Here is a 23,075-nt window from a genome sequence, read left to right on the forward strand (position 1 = left end):
GCCTTGAAAAGGCCTTGGAGAGGCCGGGCGCGGTGGCTCAAGCCTGTAATCCCAGCACTTTGGGAGGCCGAGGCGGGCGGATCACAAGGTCAGGAGATCGAGACCATCCTGGCTAACACGGTGAAACCCCGTCTCTACTAAAAAAAAAAATATAAAAAACTAGCCGGGCGAGGTGGCAGGCACCTGTGGTCCCAGCTACTCGGGAGGCTGAGGCAGGAAAATGGCGTGAACCCGGGAGGCGGAGCTTGCAGTGAGCTGAGATCTGGCCACTGCACTCCAGCCTGGGTGACAGAGCGAGACTCCGTCTCAAAAAAAAAAAAAAAAAAAAAAAAAAAAAAAAAAAAAAAAAAAAAAAGGCCTTGGAGAGCAGGAACTATGACTTTCTCCCTCTGCATATCCCCCCACAGATCCAGTGCTTAGTAGGTGACTGGTACATGCTTGTAACCAATCAGAAATGGACCAGAAATCACCTCTCTGACTTCAAAGATTTTGCTGTGTCAGCCCACGATTCAGCAAGCAATAGCATCAGCACCCTGCCAGGGCCCCCCGTGCTTGGGTAAGGTCCCAGCTTCTGTGTTCAGAGCCCGGGCCTCCCTCTGCACCTCCCCAAGGGCCTTGTGCAGAGCAAGGGCTGAGGGCACTGGGGGGGAAGGAGTAGCGGGTCCTCCTGAGAACAAAGCTGGCATGACCCTGGGATGTGGGGAGGAGCTGCATCAGGCTGACCTAGCTACAGGCTGAATGAGGACCGTGGCCAGCCTATGGCCACTGAGTGGGACTGTAATTAAACTGCGGGTAGGTTTCTGGTCACTCTCCTGTTGGCTGAGAACAAAGGTCCCAGCATCACTGCCCAGGGGGAAAGAGAAGGAGCAGAGGGAGGGAGTGGGGGTAACCCAGAACCTGCTATTGGATTGGACAACTGGCCTCCAGCTGGGGCAGGGAACTCTGTGGGTACCTCGGGCAGCCACCGGCTAGGTGGGCATCTCTGAGGGGCTCTGAAACGGAGGGGCCAGTTCTGCTGGCAGAGGTGGAAGGGGCCAGCCAGAAAGTGACCAAAGGGTTACAGGGCCATTGAGCAGGAGTTCTCTGCCCTGGCCATGCAACAGGATCACCTGACTAGCTCCTGTGGGCACCCTGATAGAACTGTTCTGAGATGAGGCCTTGGAGGCACTGGTATTTTCCAAAAGCTCTCCAGTGACTCAGTGTGCAGCCAGGGTTGAGGGGTACTGCTACCTGGAAGCACAGGGCCTCCTGTTCCTCCTCCTGTCCCTTCGCTGAGGCGCACAGTGCTCAGAGGCCACGCCCACTGGACCCAACAGCCCAGTGTCCCCGCATCCACGGCTAGGCAGTTGGGATTGGAGCCCTCCCTCATAAGCCCCCCCATGGCAAGCTCCTAGAACCGCTGCCCACTGCCACAGTCTCCTGGTAGAGGTGGAGGGGACCAGAGTCTCCAGGCCTTTGGAGAGGTCCTCATCTTCTTGACCCCTTCCCTTAGTGGAAAGTTACCCAGGGAAGCAGTTGTGGGCAGACAAAGCAAGATGCCCCAGGGGTGGGAGGAGGTGTGGGTTGCCTATGAGGCACCTGTGGCCTCAGCCACCACCTCCGAAGGGACCCTACTGCCTCACTCTCCAGGCCCCCAGGCCTGGAGTAGCACCTGGGAGAGCAGGCTGGGGACTGGGAGGGAAAGAAGGTAGACCCGGAGCACCTGAGCCAATGGGGCCTGGCCCCAGGCAGGGACATGCTCTGGTCCTGAATCATTTCCCGGATATAGCTCAACAGCCCAGACTTCAAGGTTTTGGGGGGAAATCTTTTTTCCGAGTTCCTCGATCTGTCATGCCCCTCCCCCCTGGCCGGATAGGACTGGACCAGTGTCCTCTCTCAGCTCCCCCTCGGCCTCCCGGCTCGGGCCTTCTCCACTGAGCTCTCCACTGGACATTGTTTCCCGCCTCAGGAAGTCTCTGATGCCCTGCGCTAGATTTTGTTTTCCTTGTTATCGGGACAACTAATATTTTTTCCTGTGCAGAAAAAAAAAAGAGATTTTCCCAAGCAGATTACAGCTGTCAGTGAGGGGGGGAGGGGCTAGAGGTTGAGCCCTTCACCCTCCCCTCCTGCCACCCTCAGAGGGCCGAGCTTTTGAATGAAGGAGGAAGCCCTGGCCCCAGATCCAGTCAGGCGAGCTGGAGCCAGGGGCAACTCTGGCCTTGGCAGAAAAGTCAGGCTTCTCTCCTCTACCAGCAGGGACCCTGCTCCTGCGAAGACTGTTACCCACGGGCCCACATGTCTAAGGACAGGGAGAGGGTCCTGGGCCTGCCTTCTCTCTAGTGGGGCAGAAGGGCAGGCTGCCTCCCAGCTACAGGAGAGAGGTCCCAGGGTCCTTGGGAACTGATTCTTCCCAGGCCAGAATTCTGAACTGTCAAGCAGCCCTGTGGGACCAGGATGGCAGAACATGAGGAAAGACACCTAGGAAGGGTGTGAGCACACGTGAGACCCAGCTCCACCAGACGGTGTCACTTTGGGCAATTTCCCGAACCTCTCTGTGCCGTGGGCGCCCCCTGCCCGCCACCATGGACAAATTGATGCCTGCCTCACCTACCTAAACAGCCGTGTGGAGAGGATGTAGATGAGAGAAAGATTCAAATTCAATGTCAGGGGTTCCTATGACTCCATCAGAAGGGTTAATGCAGGTGTCTCAGTACCTGTGTGACACAAGTGAGGCTTCCCAGACGAGCAGACCAGAAAGCAGAGGCCTTCACCGGGTGGGTTCTGCTAGAGTGACACACTCTGGGCCAGCACGTGCACGCACACATACACATGTGCACACACACTCACACACACACACACACAGGCTGGGTGTTCTTCCTCGATAAACTCTCACTTTCTACATTGGGTGCTGTGGTCCTAGGATGGGACAGGCTGCCTGGGCCTTTGGGGTAGGAACTGGCAGCACAACCACCACCACAGCAACAGGGCCTTGCCTAAGATGACCAAGTTTCATTTCAAGTTAACAACAACAAATAGAACGGCTTCAGATGTGGGTTACTCAATGTGGTTGGCAACAGATTAAGAAAATCAGTCGCTCCCTCATGCCCTGGATCCACTTGTAGGGTGATGGTCTGCTCCGAGAGGCTCTCTTGTCTTCCTCTATCCACATGGTGGGCTCCACAGTGGCCTGTATGGGGCCAGTGAGGCATTTGTTGGGGGATGGGAGGAAATATGATTTCTATTTTGATTTATTTTTTACTTAAAAAACAATTTGGGAGACTGAAGCAGGTGAATCACCCGAATTCACCCGAATTCAGGAGTTTGAGACCAGCCTGTCCAGCCTGGCCAACATGGTGAAACCCCGTCTGTACTAAAAATACAAAAAATTAGCTGGGCATGGTGGCGGGCGCCTGTAATCCCAGTTACTTGGGAGACTGAAGCAGGAGAAATGCTTGAACCTGGGAGGCAGAGGTTGCAGTGAGCTGAGACCGTGCCACTGCACTCTAGCCTGGGCAACAAGAGCAAAATTCCGTCTCCAAAAATATATATAAATAAATAAAACTTAATAATATTTAATATGTGTTTTTACTGTAGTGTATGCATAAATATTCACAATAAAAAAAGTTTGGGAGGCCAGACACAGTGGCTCACGCCTGTAATCTCAGCACTTTGGGAGGCCAAGGCAGGAGAATTACTCGAGGCCCCAAGTTCAAGACCAGCCCGGGCAACATAGTGAGACCCCCCCCCCCATCTGTTTAAAAAAAAAAAAGTCTGGAGACCACCATCCTGGAAGATCAGTGAGGGCTTTCCATCCTAGGAAGCCAGTTTCAGGCTGGGTGCTGGGGTGGGGAAAGGGAGTGTGGAGGAAGGGCTGGTGAGCTCCAGCTACAGAACCACACAGCAGTCTGGACATTCCTGGCCACCACTGGTCCACATGGCCTCCTTCTCCCTGTTCCCCCTTTAGGTCTGCGTAAGTCTCAGATGGGTTCTAGGACCCTGGCTGCCAAGCTCCCTGCAAGGGAGAGAGTGGTCCTGTGTGACCGACATACTCCCCTGCCCTTCAGGCTGGTTGATGTGTGGCTCAGTGAGGCTGGGGTCCCTGCAGCTGCACTGCATTCCATGTCATCCCCAGGAGAAAAGTCCCTGGCGGGAGGCGGCCCTCTGCCGGGAGGCTGTTTCCTCAAGCGGCCAAGGTAAGAAGTGGGGAATTTCCAGCCCAACCCGCGGGGCTGACTTCAGTACTGGGGGCTCCTCTCCTTTCTCATGCAGCCAGGCTGGGATGAGCACACAAACGCTGGAGTTAGACCCGGTTGTGGGCAAGACCATGTAAAACGCTGGAGTTAGACCTGGTTGTGGGCAAGACCATGTAAAACGCTGGAGTTAGACCCGGTTGTGGGCAAGACCATGTGGGGGCAGTGGAGTTAGCTAGGCCTGAAAGCCTCCAGCCGCCACGCCCTGCTCAAGAGAACCCCAGGGCTGTACCTGCAACCAACAGAGACTCAGCCCTGGAAGACCCCAACAAGGATCTCAGGGAGGGGACAGGGGTCTGGAAATCCAGCACCATACTTACTCATGGGCTTGTGGGGAATGACTCAAATCGATGAATGCCCCTGCTTAACCCCAGGTTCTGCCCCAGGGCTGCTGGGCGGGCCTGGTGGTAAGAGAAATGGCAGGTCTAAATCTCATCTCACAAGGCAGTGTTAATTAGCCAGCACTTCCAAGGATGCTGGTGAGTCAAGGGAGCCAACTTGGACCCATCAGGAGCTGGGAGCCAGGAGCCTCACATCCCAGACCATCTTGCCCTAAAAGCTTGGCCCACAGGAAAGGGGAGCTATCCCATAGAGCATTCCCTGTATCCTTGCACTATGCTCCACTGGGCAGGGAGAGTGGGTGCAATCCTGGACGCCAAGTGGAGGAAGAGGGAGGAAGTCAATAGTGCCCTGGTGATGGTGGCACACATGGATGTCCCAGCTCAGGCCTGTGGAAACAGAATCTTCCTCTGCTCTCGTTGAGTCTCCTGTGCCTCAGATACACTTGTGAGTTTTCATTTCATTACCCAGCTTGTATGTTTGCTGTGTACACATATATATGTGTTTTGTGCACATATATGTGCAGCCTTGTGTGATTGAGACAAGCCAGGTCAAGGAACAGGCAGGGATTTGTGCAAGGTTGCTGAGCAGAAGGAGAGGACGTGAAAAGTGAAATAATAGTCCAGCCACCATCATTGTAGGCTAGCAATGTGTCAAGACCTGAGCCAGGGGTTTTACCTGCATTATTACCAATCTGCCCAGCAGCCAACCCTCTGAGGGAGGTATTATTGTCTCCATTTTACAAATCGATAAATTGAATGAAGCTTAGAGAAGTTACGTGACCAGCCTGAGGTCATGCAGTGAGCAAATCTAGGCCAGGATTTGAACCCGGGTCAGTCTAAGGCCAAGCCAGAGATGTCTCCACCAAACTCTCTTGGTGTGGTCCTCCTCCATTACGCCCCATCTGTTCCTTGTCTCTGAGGCCCTGGCTGCCCTGGTCTGAGGTAACAGGCCCCTCCCCTCCTCCTCTCCCCTCCCAGCCAGGCAAGGTGGAAACACAGAGTTTGTCTGAGGCCTTGTGGAGCCCAGGAAACAGTGTGCGAACCTTCACACCAGCCCAGGCCGGGTTCAGAGAGGGTCTGGCTGGCCCTGGGTGTGGGGGGATCAGCTAGGGCTGAGCTGGGGCAGCTGTTTACAGTAAACAGAAAGCTCTTGAGGAAGGAAGGAGGGGAGGGGCTGGGGTCGTCATGGAGACAGGGACGAGCAGCCGGGACTCAGCACTGACCCACAATGACTGGTAATGCATCCTTGCCTTCCAGAGCAGAGGAGGCCCAGGGAAGGTCTGGACCAGGCAGCCAGAGCAGGAGAGGCAGGGGCAGACAGGTCTGGCTCAGGGCAGACTCGTGAGAACACACTCCCACCTCTTTGTGCCTTTCTACTTATTGTTAACAATCACAACGCCTGCTTCTTGAGCTTTCACAGTACGTCTGGTGCGAGGCCCTTGAGAATATGTTTTCTTATTTAATCCCAACAATAGCCAGGTAGGTGGTAGGTACAATAATCGTCTCTAATTTATAGATGAGGAAATTGAGGTTCAGAAAGGTTAAGCAATTTGTCAAGGTCAAGCAGCTGGTAAGTGACATAGCAGAAATTCCAGATCAAAAACTCTTTCCACCAAGGCAGGTAGGAGAAGAGCTAGCTGGTGAAACTCTGAGCCCCTCAGATGGTGGGGAAACTGAGTCCCTTAGGTGTTAAGGGGACTTTCCCAGGCTTCTGGTGTTAGTCAAAGAGATTGCCAGGAACAGAACCCATCTGTTCTAGCCCTAACCACTAGACCACACGGCTTCTCCATGGCTTGAGCTGGGAAGGTCCAAAGAGAAACTCCCTTTCTAGCCCCAGTGTGGAGTGTAGACTCTTCCCCAGCTAACACGGTTGTCCCTGTGGAGGCCAGGCTGGGCCAGGGTGCAGTGGGGGATGCTGGGGGGTTTCTGCCACACATATGGTTTCCAGATTCCAGGGGATGAAAAGGAGGCCCTTAGGGGCGGAAATGGGGGATGTGTGATGACAAATTTAGACTGATTGCTTAAAAAAAAAAAAAAGAAGCCAAGAAACCCTATAAAATAAAAGCAAAAATTCCACTAGAAAACCAGAGGGAGTTATCTGATTGTGAAACTGAGTGCCACGAGGCGTGCATAGTTTAATGTGGAACCATATCTAGGGTTCTTCCAACTTCGGCTGTTCAGAGGATGCCGGGGAGGGAAGGAGGCTCTGTCTGCTGTTCCTGCTTCACCTGCTGGGGCCTGGGACAGGGAGGTAGTCGGGCAGGACACCTGTGAGGATGTCTGGAGTCGGGGTACTTGCATGTGTCCTGCTGGCTGTGGCCAAGGATCCACAATGGCTCACGTGGAGAGCGGCCCCGTGGAGGCTCCAGCTGGTCCGTGCTGAGAGCCTGGGGAAGGATGAGCTGGAAGGTGGGGGTTTGAGGTATCTCTGAGTTCCAGCCTTAGAGGGAAAGACCAGGAACAGAAGGTAAAAGAGAGAACATCTGCCTCGTACTCTGGTCTGGTCGGCAGCAGGCCCAAGGGGTCAAAGGTCAAGGGGAGGACAAGGGGGACTTCCTGAAGCTCCCGGGAGAGTGCCAGCCAGGCCGACTGTTGTGCAAGTTCTGGGCTGGCCTGCAAGGGCAGGCTGGCAGAGGAGTCATGCCTGATCAGCAGCCAGCATGGTGTCTGCCCAGCCCCCTCGGCCTGTCCTATGAGACTCCTGGCGCTGGAGTAGTGCCCTGTCTCCTTTCCTTCAGGGAACCAAGCCCCCATCCCAAGGAAGCACTTTTGTCCCACCTGTGGCCATATTCTACATGCCTGTGGGCTTCCTCTCATTCTCATCCTGAACCTCTTTTCATTAGAATTGCCATTCATCAAGAAACCAGAAAAACCTACTCAAGCAAGCTTCTTTCTTCCAATCCCACGCTGATATGTGAAGAAGTCAGAGGGCCTTGTGAGGGTAGTGCTGGGACAGGTCTCAGGGTCCCACGCCTACAGAAAGGAGACACAGAGTAGAAAGGAAGAGGGCAAGTGCCTGGGGCTGCTTGGGCGCCAGGCCCTGGGCTACCTTGACAGATGGGCGGCACCGCTCTCATTTCAGCCTCGCAAGAGCCTTTCCAGGTCTGTAACAGTTATTCCCATTTTACAGGAGAAGAAATTGAGGTTCTAAGGGCTTGATTAGCCTGATGGCCGGTAGGGGCAGAGCAGAGACTTGCACTTGCCCTTTTACAGAGTATGTCCTTGTTCCTCAGTTCAACCCATTTTGGCTGGAGATGGAAAACAAGTATAAAGAAGGACCTAGGATGATGCCCTGCTCACAACCATCATGGGAACACCATTAATCAAGGCTGAATCTCATGGACAGGGGCAGGATCCAGGATGGAGCCTCCTGTTAGCTACCAATTTGTCTTCTGCAATTCAGCAGCTGTAAAGTCAGGAGGTGGCATCAGCAGCACGGTGTCTTTCAAATTGGGTTACTGGGCATCCTGGCATCTTATAGATATTGGGATAGGGGGCCAGGCACAGTGGCTCACGCCTGTAATCCCAACACTTTAGGAGGCTGAGGTGGGAGGACTGCTTGAAGTCAGGAGTTCAAGACCAGCCTGGGCAACCTAGCAAGACCCCCCGTCACTACAAAAAATAAAAATAAAAATTAGCCAGGTGTGGCATCTATAGTCCTTGCTACTCAGGAGCCTGGGGTGGAGGATCACTTGAGCCCAGGAATTCAAGGCTGCAGTGACCTATGATCATGCCAATGCACACCAGCCTAGGCAATACAGCAAGGTGTTGTTTCTATTAAAAAAAAAAAAAAAGAGAGAGAGAGAGATTGAGATAGGAGAGGAGAACAGGCTGAGTGAACAGGGGTGTGGGTGCCTCCAGCCCAGTTTCCATTGGAGAATCTCAGCATATCAATTTCAAATACTGGACATTCATGAATGTTTTTATTTGAACAAGGCTTCCACAGCACTTTACAGTCTCTATCTGAGGTCTCTGCAGCTCTGGCCTGCTGGGAGTTGTGAACAGTTTAGGTCCTGGCCTGGGAAGAGAAATCAGAGGACCTGGTGAGGGAAGTGGGGTTCACCTTCCAGCCCTATGGGGATGCCGGGAGGGAGCAGGTCAAGGGTCAGAACTGGGAGATCATGCCATGGAGGGAAGGGGAGCTGCAGGCACCTGCCTCTGCACCTGGCAAACACAAACAGACCTTTGGTCACAACAGCCTGGGAACCAGAAGCAGCAGCCACCTTCCTGGGGGCCAGACCAGTGCCCCTTTCCCTTTTCTCTGCCCAAGCTTATTCTCAGTGGACATGGGTTGCTGGCCACCAAACTAAGGCCGTGCAACCTCTCCTGACCTCACAGTATGGTTTCTGACGGCTCAGTAAGGGCTGGTTCAAGGTGAAAGCTGAGCCACGGTAAAGCTGCTCAGGGAGAGGAAAGCACCCAATTACCGGGCATTCGGAGAGGGGCCAATCCCCTTGAAATGACAACCCTATTTTGTGGCCCTTTTATTGGCCATCCTAGACCAAAGTTTGCCCCTCTGCCTCAGTTTTCCTTTTGGGAATCCAGGCATGAGAATGGTGGCCCTCTCCTGGTGGCTTCAGCATGCATGGCTCCCTGAATATCATCTCCATGCTCCAGGCGGAGGAAAAAGCTGAGGGCTCCAGCTGCCCAAACACCAGAACTTTCTAGCATCCTGTCCCACTGCCCGCCCCAGGCCTGCCTCTGACCACCATTCACCCTCAACCTGCTACAGGGCCCAGTCTCACCCCACATAAGCAAAGCTGCCAGCAGGGTCCTTTGTGGTGCTGCTCCCGTGTGGCACTGCCTAGGGGCCCCACCATGGGGCAACAGATGGACCTATGGTCTCTTCAGAACAATGGTGGGGGAGGGGCCCTGGCATCGCCCGCCCCAAACAGGAAGCACTGCATGAGCTTCAAAGGGCTGGCAGGGCCAAGGGGCTGAGTGAGGGAGCCAGTGCCAGGACTGGCGGCTGCCTGAAGAGATGCCTGCCAGCCTCGGGATGCCCAGCCTGGTGGTGGAGGTGGGGTTGCGGTGGCCAGGGCAGCTGGCTCTTGAGCAGAAGATGTCTGGCACCCTGAGGACAGCAGCCTGTAACCTGGGAGCAGGTTAAGGAAAGGGGGCATGGACATTGCTGTTTCCCGGCTCAACTGTCACTCGCCAGCGGGGCTGCAGGTTCTTTCCCAGGCCGCAGTTGGCCTGGCCCTCCGGCAACTAAGCATGAGGGGCAGGGCTGGCACCAAGCCCGCCGCCCACTCCTGCCTCCTGCTCCCAGCTGCTCCGCTCAGAGCCTTTTCCTCTCCACTTCCTGTTCACACAGGGGGGGGCGGGAAGTGGAGGGAGGAAGTTGGGGGGAGGCGTGTAGGGGGGAACCCATTGAATAAAAGGAATTAACCGTTTCCCTCCTCTGACCTCTGGGAATTTCCGCCTGTGAAAGTGTCTCGAAGAATCAGTACGGCTGGGGGAGTGGAGGGGAACTGCGCCCCCTCTTGTCCCCCTTCCCCCACCGGGTGGGGATGGGGCCAGATAACTCCCTCTGGGCCCCTAACCTTTGTTTCCCTGGCGCCAGGGGGCAGAGCCAAAGGCGGCCTGGAGCCTGATGGCCTCGGAGCCCCCTCCCAAACTTTGGGGTGGGTGCCAGGCCCCAGCCTGCGACCCGAGCCTTTGGGGGAGGGGCAGGAACTAGAACTGGTGGACTCGGGGAATGAGCTCACAGCAGAGCAGGCCAGGCTGAGCCCCGAGCCCTCTCCAGGGCTGGTGCCCTTGGCCAGTCGGCTGCGGTGACAGAAGGGAGGGAGAGGCCGGGCCGGCAGGGCCTGGGACTCTGGGCCGGCACACCCTCCGGCGGCCACACCCCCGGGAGCCAGGGTAGGGAGCGGTGGGCTCTGGAAGCCGGTAGACGGCGCCTCCTAGCGCCTGCTGCGGACTCGGCCGGGCGGCCCCCAGGGCCCTCTCCAGGGCGGGCCTCAGGAAGCACCTGCTCCCCAGGACCAGTGACCGCCCTGCGTCTCCCCCAGGTGGCTTCCTTGTTTACAGGCCTCCTGCCCTGGTCCCAGCGTCACTGCCTGTGGCCACTCCTCCTATTTCCAGTGACCGCTCCAGGAGTAGCTCATTCATCTTGGCCCCTGCCCACACAGCTGCTCCCACACCCCACCCCCCTCTGGCCCTCCCCCAGGCTTAGGGCCAAAGTCCTGAGGGCCTCCGCTCCGCTCTCCATTCCAGGTCTTGCTTGGCTTCCAGGGATCTAAGAGCTGTGGCTTCCCGTTGCCCTGACTCACCGGAACCCTATTCTGTCCCTGCCAGGGAAGCCTGGGGCCTTTTCCCAGGAAAGAGGAAGCAGCCTAGGACCAGATGGGCTGGCTTGGGAGAAGACAGAAGGGGCAGGGGTGTCCCAGGCTGCTTCAGCCAAGCCTTCTGGGAGCAGGGAGCAATAGGGCAGTGTTTGTTTAACTAACATGTATTAGGCACTCATTATGTGCAAAGACAGAGGCTGCCGTCTGTTTTCTCTAAGTAAGAAAGTGACCCCTTCAGAGGCAAACTAAGCTTTATACTCACAGTCGGGGGACAAAGACCCTGAGCCCTCAGCTGACTATGGTAGGTGTAAGGGGAGCCTAGGCCACATGGGGAGAAGGAAGCAGGAGCCCTCCAAACCTTCTGGGACAGTGCGAAGAACAGAATTAGGATGTGCTCTACTCAACGGGGCCCCTCCCCCACATTTGCTTCTGGAGGAAGACAGGAGTCTGAGGGGTCATCAAAAATGCACAGCTTCGGCCGGGCGCGGTGGCTCAAGCCTGTAATCCCAGCACTTTGGGAGGCCGAGACGGGCGGATCACAAGGTCAGGAGATCGAGACCATCCTGGCTAACACGGTGAAACCCCGTCTCTACTAAAAAATATAAAAAACTAGCCGGGCGAGGTGGCGGGTGCTTGTAGTCCCAGCTACTCGGGAGGCTGAGGCAGGAGAATGGCGTGAACCTGGGAGGCGGAGCTTGCAGTGAGCTGAGATCTGGCCACTGCACTCCAGCCTGGGTGACAGAGCGAGACTCCGTCTCACAAAAAAAAAAAAAAAAAAAAAAGCGCAGCTTCCCATTAGCCCTCTCAGCTAACAGAAGCCATGAAGAGATCCTCTTGTTCTAGTAGTTAGGGAATTCTGCAGCAAAGTTCAACCTGTACTGCAGGAGATAAAATTCTTTAAAAAAAAAAAAAAAAAAAAGAGGGTTCTGGCTGGGTACAGTGGCTCATGCTTGTAATACAAACAGTTTGGGAGGTTGAGGTGGGCGGATCACTTGAGGTCAGGGGTTCGAGACCAGCCTGGCCAACATGGTGAAACCCATCTCTACTAAAAATACAAAAATTAGCCAGGCGTGGTGATGTGCACCTGTAATCCCAGGTACTCGGGAGGCTGAGGCAGCAGAATCCTTGAACCTAGAAGGCGGAGGTTGCAGTGAGCCAAGATTGCACCACTGCACTCCAGCCTGGGTGACAGAGCAAGACTTCGTCTCAAAAAAAAAAAAAAAAGAGGGTCCTTGTTCTGTCACCCAGGCTGAAGTGCAGTGGCACATTCATAATTCACTGCAGCTTCACCTCTTGGGCTCAAACCATCCTCCTAAGTAGCTAAGACTACAAGTGTGAGACCCCATGCCTGGCTAGGAAGAGGGAAAAGCAGCCTGCAGTGGCCAGTGATGTTGGCCTGACTGCAGGAACTGTTTTGCCAGCTGATAGATCACACCCACAGAGCTGGGCAGTGCACTGTGAACACCAGTCCACAGGGCAAAGGGTGCTCTGCTGATGTCACAGGGAGGCCCCACTCCAGGACTCCCTAGGATTTAGCCACAACTGAAGATGTGTAATTTGCGGGGAGGAGCAGGTCACAGGAGCAAGATGAGAAAACATATCCGCCAAATGCCATGGATACAGGCCACAGCAGTTTCACCTTCATGCTGGGCCTCAACATTGTAGTTAAATGGTAGACAGTGGTAGGGTTGTCTTAAAGCCAGGCAGGAGCGGGGAAGGCAGGGATCCAAGCTGGCAGAGGGGCAAGCAAAGTCTAGCATGCCTGAGGGCTACTTGAGGGAGGAAGAATGAGGGGCTTCAAGTTATGGTTAGACAGTGGAGACTCCAAGAAATTTTTTTTTTTTTTTCGCCCAGGCTGGAGTGCAGTGGCGTGATCTTAGCTCATGCAAACTCCGTCTCCCGGGTTCACGCCATTCTCCTGCCTCAGCCTCCCAAGCAGCTGGGACTATAGGCGCCCGCCACCACGCCCGGCTAAATTTTTGTATTTTTTAGTAGAGACGGGGTTTCACCATGTTAGCCAGGATGGTCTCCAACTCCTGACCTCGTGATCCGCCCACCTTGGCCTCCCAAAGTCCTGGGATTACAGGCTTGACCCACCACACTCGGCTGACTCCAAGAAAATTCTTGGGACAAGTAGGGAGGAAGCAAGCACTAACAGAGTGACAGAAATCACTGCTCCCAGTTGGCCGAAAGCAAAAGGATTCTGTGGGGAGCAGCACCATCTGCTGGCCAAAGGGAAGAACTGCCCCTGCTTCCCAATTCAGGCTGGTTGGCTGCAATCCCCAATGAGCCCTGGAGAGGTAGAGTTGGGGGACAAGGTGAAGGACCGTGTGCCAAGGTATGGGGGCATATAGGGCCTGGAAGCCTCCCTGTGACACTCCAGCCCCGCCTGGAGATCACTCACACACCACTTGGCCCAGCATCAACACAAAGCCACCAGTGCAGTGCAGACAGTTTAATGCTCTCCACCTCCATCACCATCACCCACCATCCTCCACAAGGCCTCAGCACCAGGGCACCCTTCACACTGGAGCCCCAGTGTGCATAAAAGCATGCCCCCACTAGCATCACTTTCTCACCCAGTGCCCAGGACTTCGAAGGCTGCCTTCTCACTTCTGGGACATCTACAGGCAGGTGGAAGAGAAGGCTTCTTCTGAGGGAGAAGAGCTGGAGTTCAGAGGCCACAGAGTGAACAGACAGAAGAAAGGTGCTCTCTCTCTCTCGAGGTGAACAGGATGTGTGTGGGGAATGACAGGGACAAAAGAGCTGCTAGAGGCAGGGGTGGAACTGGGTCAGATTTCTGACTTCTCCAGGTAAAGGGCCTCTACCAGGAGGCACGTTAATGGTCTGGCATAACTGCAGCTTTAAGAACAGCATGAAAAGCTGGCAGAATACACTCACACCTGACACCTCCTGGCCAACAGCACTACTCTGCTCCCGTCAACATGGTGACAGTGGGGCAATTGCAAGATGACTTAGCAGAGCCTGGGAGGCAGCCTTCCCAAGTGGGTTCAAGCCGCTGCTCCCACTGCCCACCCCCATCAAAGGTGACACCCTCCTACAGCCAACTGAGCTGCTCCTCCTCATAGCGCTGGGGGTCGATGAACGGCCGGTCAATAGAGCGGATCATCAACTCCCCACAGTACACACACTCAGCGGCCACCAACTCATCCAGGTCAGCCTTGAGCTGTTCCCGGCTGGGGCCTGCAGTGGCAGCCCCACCCTCGGCCTCCTTGGCCCGGGCAGAGCCCTTGGCTGGGGGTGGAGCAGCCCCCAGCTTCCTCTGCAGCTCCTCCAGCCGGGCCTGCTTGTAGGCTGGCAGGCCAGGTCGCACGGCCTGCAGCAGGCAGTCAGCATGGAACATATGGCCACAGAGGAAGAGGTAAAAAGGGCGGTTGAGCAGGGGGAAGTCGCAGGTGGCACATTTGTCCTGGGGCTCCACAGTGCCGTAACGGCCCCGCAGCTCCTGCAGGTCTCGCCGGATGCGCTGGGCACTGGCTGTAGCCTCTTCCATCTCCCGCTGCAGCTCCTGGATGTGGTGGTTGTAGGCCTTAAGTGAGCTGCAGATCGCCTCCTTGAAGTGGTCGATGGTGACGAAATCAGGAAAGAAGGGCAGCACATCCTCAATCTTGAGCAAGGGGCAGCTAGCCAGGCAAGCCATGGCTGTCTGCACATCTTCCTCCTCCTGCACCACGTGCCGTGCGATCTTCAGCCACAGCTTCTTGCGCAATTCCTCATCCTCCTCGGGCAGGTCTGCACACTGCTTGGCCAGGTCCACGTCCACCTGTGGGGAGAGCAGGAGCTTTAGGGCCAAGCCCCTTCCTGCCCAGCATGTAGACTATGGGAGAGAGAGATGGCCGAGGAGAGGCCCCGAGGCAGGATTCCCAGCACTCCCGAAAGCAAGGGGGCCTGCCCCTGCCACAGCTATGTAAAAGCTACTTAGAGTAGTAGGGCTCCAATTTTAGTGAAGTTAGAAATCACCTGGGAGGCTGGGCACAGTGGCTCACGCCTGTAATCCCAGCACTTTAGGAGGCCGAGGCAGGCGGATCACAAGGTCAGGCGATCGAGACCATCCTGGCTAACACGGTGAAACCCCATCTCTACTAAAAATACAAAAAAATTAGCCGGGCGTGGTGGCAGGCACCTATAATCCCAGCTACTCGGGAGGCTGAGCCAGGAAAATGGCGTGAACCTGGGAGGTGGAGCTGGCAGTGAGCCAAGATTGGGCCACTGCACTCCAGTCTGGGCGACAGAGCGAGACTCCGTCTCAAAAAAAAGAAAAAAAAAAAAAAAAGAAAGAAATCACCTGGGAAACATACTCAAAATACAAATTTTGAGCCCCGTCCCCAAACATTCTGATTCAGTAAGTCCTGAGTTCAGGCCTAGGAATTTGCATGTTAAATAGCACTTCATGTGATGCTAAGGCAGGTGACAATTCATGGTTTGAGAAGTGTAAATCAGCACCTTCCTCTTCTGCTAACGTGTATGTACCAGGCACTGTTCTAACTACTTTTCTTTTTTTCTTTTTGAGACAGAATCTCACTCTGTTGCCCGGGCTGGAGTGTGGTGGTACGATTTCGGTTCACTGACACCTCCTTCTCCCAGGTTCAAGTGATTCTCCTGCCTCGGCCAAGTAGCTGGAATTACAGGTGCGGGCGACCACGCCCAGCTAATTTTTATATTTTTAGTAGAGACAGGGTTTAGTAACGCTGGCCAGGCTGGTCTCGAACTCCTGACTTCAGGTGATCCGCCCACCTTGGCCTCCCAAAGTGCTGGGATTATAGGCATGAGCCACCGCACCTGCCCTGAGTACTTTTCTTTTCTTTCTTTTTTTTTTTTTTTTTTGAGATGGAGTCTTGCTCTGTCACCCAGGCTGGAGTGCAATGGCATGATCTCAGCTCACTGCAACCTCCACCTCCCAGGTTTAAGCGACTCTCCTGCCTCAGCCTCCTGAGTAGCTGGGATTACAGGCGTGCACCATAATGCCTGGCTAATTTTTATACTTTTAGTAGAGATGGGGCTTCACCATGTTGGTCAGGCTGGTCTCGAACTCCTGACCCTGTGATCCGCCTGTCTTGGCCTCCCAAAGTGCTGGGATTACAGGCACGAGCCACCACACCCGGCTCTGAGTACTTTTCATACACAGAACTTTATCACCCCTATGAGGTAAATGTACTATAACACTGACCCCCTTTTGTGGCCGAATAATCTGAGCACAGAGAGGTTCAGAAACTAGCCCAAGGTCACACAGCTTAGTAAGTGAAATGGCCAGAATTCAAATCTGACTTAACAGTCCAGCTCTTAACCGTCCTTCTCTGCAAGGGAAGCCAACACCCTCTAGCCACGGCCTCCCAAGCCCTTCCACAAAGAGCTGCTGCTCTTTGGGTCCCTCTCCCAGCTGGAGTCAAGATGCACTGGCTTACCTGCAGGGCCAGGTCCACGGCCTCCTCATACAGCTCCAGGACCTTGTAGACGTGGACACAAGCGCGGTGGTGGCCATGCTCAGCACAGAGCCGCAGCGCATACTTGAGGTCGTAATGCACCCGGTGTGGGCTGGCCCCAGCCTGCTCGAGATAAGCCAGCAGTGAGTCCGGCCGGCCACGGGCATACAGCGACAGCAGGTAGTTGTGTATGGCCTGCTCAGTCTCCCCCAGCACGTTCACGCAGAACTCCATGTAGCGGATTGCCTGGCTCACCTGCTGGACCTCACCACCCTGACTGTAGTTCACCAGGGCAGGGATGAGCTGCCGAGCATCCAGCCGGCTGCCCAGCTCAATCCAGGCATCTACAAGCTGGCGGGGGATGTGACGGATGAGGATGGGTGAGAACTTGTAGAAGAGCTGGGGGTCGCGGTGGCGGGCGAGCACAGCCAGGGCCTCCTCATAGGCCTCGTGCTGACAGTGGTAAGCTACCACCCGCTCATAGTCCTGCATGATCACTGCAAAGTATACCATGTGCTCTGTGTCCCCATGACTGGCGAGCAGCTCATGGATAGAGGCCCGGCTGGCAAAGAGCCACTCTTTGTGGCGGGGGCTGCTGAGGAAGGTACGAAAGCATTCCTTGGTTTCTCGGTAGAGGGTCAGGGCCTCTGGGTCGCCCTGTAGAGCCCCAAGCCGGCTCAGGTAGAGCTCTGTCAGCCAGGTGGTCAGCAGTGTGGCCTGGGTACGCTCGGCTGCCTTCAAACTGGCCAGTTTTCGCTGCAGGAACTCAGCCAGAGCCTCCTCCTGTCGGGCTTCCAGGAACTTGAGGGCAATCTCCTCAAAGTAGCTCTGGGTCAGGGCATAGCAGCGTGCGCTCTCCAGGTAGCGACGCTGGCGAAAGCAGAAATCGGCCTCCCGGGCCAGGACCGTGTCCAGGCAGTCAGGCCGCTCTCGGCAATACTCTTTGGCCAGATCAAAGCGGTTCATGTCCAGATAGGTGCGCCAGACATCTCGGGCCTCCCGTTGCACATGGTAGCGGAAGACAGCCCGCTCAGTGTAGGCCCACAGCTGGCCTGTGGAGGAGTCCTTCACCATGTGCTTCAGTGGCCCAAATTTCTCCAGGAAGTGATCCCGCAGCACCACCTGCCCAGTCAGTGTGCACACTGCCTCCACCCGGTCTGCCAGCAGCAGCAGGAAGTGGAACTGGGTCAAGACGATGGCTAGGGGTGGGCTGGCCCCAGGCCCTACCCCCTCTGGGTACTCCCAGACTCGCTCCTCGCTCAGCAGAGAGTCAGGGCGTCCACAGTCCAATGCCCCATATAACACACCATCCCCCATCATCCAGGCAAAGGCCCGGGGTGCGGAGCGCAGCTTGGGAGTGTAGAAGGCCAGCTCACTGTAGCCCAGGTTGCTGGGAAACTCACGGAATGGGGGTGGATGGTCCGTGTAAGCTGCAAAGAGCCCTGAGAAACCCTGGGCCTCAGCCCCCTCTGCTGCTCGGCCTATGAACTGGAAGAGGCGCTGCCGAGTGGTGGCAATAACGAAGCTACGCCCATCAGGGCCCCGCTCGGCCTCAAGGGAGCACACAGGTGCTGGACCCCCTTCTTCATTGAGCACGTACAACGGGCGGAAGTAGAGATCCGGAGCAGGGCCGAAAAGCCCACCTTCGCTGGCTGAGAGCTCTGCTTCGAAGATGTGGCCTTGGGCAGTCCCGACCAGGATGGGGCCTGTGCTGCTCTCGGTGCCCAGTGCCTTGTTCCAACCCACACTCTCCACCAGCTGCCCCTTCCAGCGTGCTAGTGGCCGTACCTTCTGTCCGTTTCGGTTCACGTAGAGGACCTCCGTGCTGCTCAGGGCAATCAGCAAGTGAGAGCCTGGAGTGGGGAGAGTATGGCACCCCAGTGGATGCTGCCATTCCCACTCTCAGCCTCCTCCTGGCCCCCACACCACCCTCAGAGCCCACCCACCCAGGCAGTGACTGACCAGAGGCCCCCTCCTCGGATCTCCACTGTCACTTACCCGTATGGTCAAGGAACATCTTGTGAACTTTTGCGTCATCCTTACGTCCCAGCTCCACGTGGTTGGGCTCACTTGCCTTACCCAAGTCAATGCTGTGGGGACAAGCGTCACTATCACTCTAGAGAAGGGAAGATCCTTTTTTGGATCATGAACCTCTTTAATAATCTGATAAAAGCCATAGACTTTCTTCCCTGAAGTCTACATCTACACATAAGATGCTGAATACAGGCCAGGTACAGTGGCTCAGGCCTGTAATCCCAGCACTTTGGGAGTCCGAGGCGGGTAGATTGCTTAAGCTCAGGAGTTTGAGGCCAGACTGGGCAACATGGTGAAATCCCATCTCTACAAAAAATACAAAAAATAGTAGCCGGGTGTGGTGGACACACCTGTGGTCCAGCTATTCCGGAGGCTGAGGTGGGAGATCATCTGAGCCTGGGAGGCAGAGGTTGCAGTCAGCTGAGACTGCACCACTGCATTCCAACCTGGGCAACAGAGTGAGACTCTATCTCAAAAAAAAAAAAAAAAAAAAAAAAAAAAAAATTGCTGAATACAGAAGCTCTGCCTATGGAGTAGCCCTGGGCCCTACTTAAGAACTCTCTTGCCAGCCCTGGGTCCTACTTAAGAACTCTCTTGCTAGGCGCAGTGGCTCACACCTGTCATCTCAGCTTTTAGGGAGGCAGAGGCGAGAGGACAGCTTGAGCCCAGGAGTTTGAGACCTGCCTAGGCAATATAGCAAGACCATGTTCTCCACAAAAAGGGGGAAAAAGAAAAAAAAGACAAATAGGCCAGGCGTGGTGGTTCACACCTGTAATCCCAGCACTCTGGGAGGCTGAGGTGGTCGAATCACGAGGTCAGGCGATCGAGACCATCCTGGCTAACACAGTGAAACTCCATCTCTACTAAAAATACAAAAAATTAGCCGGGCGCCTGTGGTCCCAGCTACTCGGGAGGCTGAGGCAAGAGAATGGTGTGAACCCGGCAAGCGGAGCTTGCAGTGAGCTGAGATGGCACCACTGCACTGCAGCCTGGGCGACAGCAAGACTCCGTCTCAAAAAAAAAAAAACAACAAAAAACCCCCTTAGCTCTGCAAGCTCCCTCACCTTATTTTGAGAAATCACTAAGGAGAAGATTTTCCCATCTGCTCAAAAAATCTCCATTGAAGACTCAATCAGACTTGGGGGAAAAAACCAAAAGATCTCCAGTGCATCTGGGAAGACAGGCAGAGATATCCCAGACTGCTGGGTTAAGAAGGGAGCAACGAAGAGCAGCTCATAGTTACTGGGCACTTTTGCATACCAAGCCCCATGCCGAAAGCTTCATCAGTCTAGTATTATCTCAATCCATCTTGACAAAAACCTTGAGGAGTACTCCTGTTTATATTCTCTTTATGAAAGTCTTTCCAAATTATATGCTTGTTCTAACTAAAGAATCGACGCAAAGATGTATAAAGAATGACTTAATTTTCTTCTCAAACTCCTGTTATTCCCCACTGAGAAAACTCATGTTAACATCTTTTTTCATACTCATAACACAAATAGGGTGGTTTTGTTGCTATTACAAAAATGCCTTCATATTGCATATATGTGTATGTGTCTTAATTTGTAAATTAATGATATTTCGTGAGCATCCCACTAGTCAATCGATATAGCTCTAACTGGTTTTTTTTCACCCCCAAACCCAGTTTTCCAGGATAACTCTTCTTTTTTTTGAGACAGAGTCTCACTCTTATCACCCAGGCTAGAGTGCGGTGGCATGGTCTCGGCTCACTGCAACCTCTGCCTCCCGGGTTCAAGCCATTCTCTTGCCTCAGCCTCCCAAGTAGCTGGGATTACAGGCATGCGCCACCACACATGGCTAATTTTGTATTTTTAGTAGAGATGGAGTTTCTCCATGTTGGCCAGGCTGGTCTTGAACTCCTGACCTCAGGTGGTCTGCCTGCCTCAGCCTCCCAAAGTGTTGGGATTATAGGCGTGAGCCACCACGCCCAGCCAGGATAATTCTTTTTTTTAAACAGCTGCATTATATTCTATTTTATGGCTGAACTACAATTTAATCACCATTTTCCCGTTGATGGGCATTCAGCTTGGATCCAGTTTTTCCTACCACAAGAATGCTGCAATCAATACTCTTATGTCTACACTCCACACTCCTAAACAGCTTTTTTTTTTTCCCTTTTCCTTTTTTTTTTTTTTTTTTTTTTAATCAGAGTCTCCCTGTTGTCACCCAGCTGGAGTTCAATGGCATGGCTCACTGCAACTTCTGGCTCTCGGGTTCCAGCAATTCTCCTGCCTCAGCCTCCCTAGTAGCTGAGATTACAGGCGCCCACCACAATGCCCAGCTAATTTTTGTATTTTTAGTAGAAACAGGTTTCACCATGTTGGCCAGGCTGGTCTGGAACTCCTGACCTCAGGTGATCCACCCTCCTCAGCCTTCCAAAGTGCTGGAATTACAGGTGTAAGCCACTGTGCCTGGGCTTTTTTTTTTTTTTTTAAAGAGACAGGAGTACAGTGATGCAAACACAGCTCACTGCAGCCTTGAACTCCTGGGCTCAAGTGATCCTCTTGCCTCGGCCTCCCCGGTAGTTGGGACTGCACCACTACACCTGGCTAATTTTAAAAAATTTGTTTTGGTAGAGATGGGTGTCTCACTATGTTGCTCAAGCTAGTTTCAAACTCCTGATCTCATGTGATCCTCTTGTCTGGGCCTCCCAAAGTGCTGAGATTATAGGTGTGAGCCACCATGCCCTGCCAGGCCAGATTCTTGAGCCACCATGCCCTGCCAGGCCAGATTCTCAACCACTACCCACTACAAAGTATTGGCTCTCTTTGGAAAGGGATAGGATATTTCCTGAAAACTCCAAATTCACTGCTTTACTTGCCTGGAATGGAAGAAAGGCCCCAGGAGTTAATAGTCCCCAAACACCTCTCTAGTCCCTACTCCTAAGCTCTGTGAGCCCTTGATTACCGGAGCAGTGTATCCTTGCCCAGGCTCATGCAGAGCTGATTGCTGGAGACGACAAGACTGGTGATGCGCTCGGAAGGGGTGAAGTCAATGCGCTGCTTTGTGAAGATGGGCACTTCCTTCTCCAGCTGGGCATTCACATACCCTACAGGTAAGGAATGACAAGATTAGCTATGGAAGAGAGAGATGAAGGGTCAGGAGAGGCAGAAAAACACCACGGTGCTCCTCGCCACTCTCCTGACATATTCCTGTCCCCAGGACCTTGGTTAACAAATAGTTTGATATCAAGTCGTTTGCTGGTCACCTTTACATTAGAGGTCTGGGGCTCTTTCCACACTCTGACAGCAGTGAGGGGTTGATTCTTTGAACCCTTAAGATGCTGTCAAGCATGATGTACCTGCTCCCAGCGGTAATGGGGCTGGGTGGGGATGGGATGGGACTGGTGGTCTGGGCATTCTCCCTTATCAGGTCTTTGGCCCAGCAATCCCAGCTTAACGAAAGTAGTATAGCCCCATTCTCTACCCCCTCCCTGCCCATGCGGTAATGGGCCTCAGTGTAGAGTTGGCAAGTGCTGGGATATTTTGAGCACTGAATGAGGGTAAAGACTAGAGTGAAAGCAGCTGCAATTCGTTAACACCACTCACTGGAACAGTTCCCCAGGGCTCCCTATGCCCTCATTCTCCTGGAGACTCACTACTTTCTACAAAAAACGTCCCAAAACTCCAGACTGCACCCAGCTATAGCCAAGGTCGAAAAGATTTAATCTCCATTTTCCCCTGTTCAGCGACAAAATTCCCTCTGGGACCCTCCCTTCTTCTTCTGCAATATTCCGCCTTCACCGCTTTCTTTGCCCATTCCTTCCCTCCCACCTCCAGAAGAGGCCTGGTGGGAGAAGCATCAGCAGAAGCCGGGAGCCCATTCTAAGTTCTCCCAACAGCCCAACTGCGCCCTGTAGGTGAGTACTTCCTTATCTGGGCCCCAATTCCCTCTCAAAAGGACCCTAGCGGTAGAGCCTAGATCACGCCGCTGCTCCCCTAGCTCTTTCAAACTTTGACTATCCACCAGCTGGGGGCCAAGAGAGCCTGAGGAGAATCAGGGGCCTAGACCCGGAAGGCATGGCCCAGGGGACGACCTCGAGCTCCTGGAGCTGCCCTCCCCGCTGCTCCCACGCAAATGCTAGGAGAGCCGAAAGGGGCAGCGGCACCCTCCTCTTCCTTACCCGAGTGGGGGATGCCCACGCTAGGGCAGCCGGGCTGCAAGACGGCCGAGCGGGACAGCGAGTTCTCGTACTCATCCAGGATGGACGCCATGGTGCCCGGCCTCTGGGCCCTTTGTCCGGGGTCTGGGGATTACAAAAGGGCTCCCCCCCGGGGTCCCCGTCGCCCCAGAATGGAAGCTATAACTCCCCAGCCTCTGACAGATCCTGGGAACCTGCAACCTTCGCCTCCTCTTTAAAATCCTGAGGATCCTCTTGCTCTTGCCTTATGCAGCGAGATAATCGGGCAGTCCTCGCCCTTGAATCTGGCGCAGTCTTGCACCCTACTCCCCGCCGCCCCACCCCCAACAAAAGATCACAGGCTCCCTTCAGCTGGTCCCAGGTGATCCCAACCTCGCCCCTGCAGCTCAGCTGACTCCCGCCCCCGTGACGCGGACCTAAAACGTAACTTCCGGGTTCTCAGAGCCCCACGTACGCTGGCGCACAACGTCGCCCGGCGCGCCCGCAGAAAGCGAGACGAGGGCTGCGGGCGGGGCGTGTGGCGAGTGCTGTCGAACACAAGCCCCAGGACCCTGCTGCAGTTCCAGGCTTCGACACCA

At 54.6% G+C, this 23,075-nt stretch overlaps 1 protein-coding gene and 1 long non-coding RNA gene across 2 annotated transcripts; both read right to left on the reverse strand.

Moving 5' to 3' along the window:
* Positions 1-7,670: 7,670 nt before the first annotated feature.
* Positions 7,671-10,744, reverse strand: LOC104666891. The gene is made up of 2 exons (XR_748609.2): positions 10,117-10,744; positions 7,671-8,182 (listed from the first exon to the last, which is right to left on the reverse strand). It is a non-coding gene; the product is annotated as an uncharacterized LOC104666891 (long non-coding RNA).
* Positions 10,745-13,300: 2,556 nt separating this feature from the next.
* On the reverse strand, positions 13,301-22,920 carry VPS18 (VPS18 core subunit of CORVET and HOPS complexes). Its single transcript, XM_030931290.1, has 5 exons — positions 22,480-22,920; positions 21,264-21,405; positions 18,300-18,391; positions 16,284-18,154; positions 13,301-14,644 (listed from the first exon to the last, which is right to left on the reverse strand). Exons 1-5 carry the CDS (start codon positions 22,568-22,570, stop codon positions 13,919-13,921), a joined length of 2,922 nt encoding a protein of 973 aa, XP_030787150.1. The 5' UTR covers positions 22,571-22,920; the 3' UTR covers positions 13,301-13,918.
* Between the last annotated feature and the right edge of the window lie 155 nt (positions 22,921-23,075).

Source organism: Rhinopithecus roxellana, chromosome 5 (assembly GCF_007565055.1).
Source record: "Rhinopithecus roxellana isolate Shanxi Qingling chromosome 5, ASM756505v1, whole genome shotgun sequence".
Classification (NCBI taxonomy): domain Eukaryota; kingdom Metazoa; phylum Chordata; class Mammalia; order Primates; family Cercopithecidae; genus Rhinopithecus; species Rhinopithecus roxellana.

Bases quoted from the DNA above. Each gene is read 5' to 3' on its own strand.
- VPS18 (XM_030931290.1), bottom strand. From the start codon at position 22,570: ATGGCGTCCATCCTGGATGAGTACGAGAACTCGCTGTCCCGCTCGGCC. The intron at 21,406-22,479 runs GTAAGGAAGAGG...CCTTACCTGTAG, and splicing joins CGTGGGCATCCCCCACTCGG to GGTATGTGAATGCCCAGCTG. The intron at 18,155-18,299 runs GTAAGTGACAGT...TCCCCACTCCAG, and splicing joins GATGTTCCTTGACCATACGG to GCTCTCACTTGCTGATTGCC.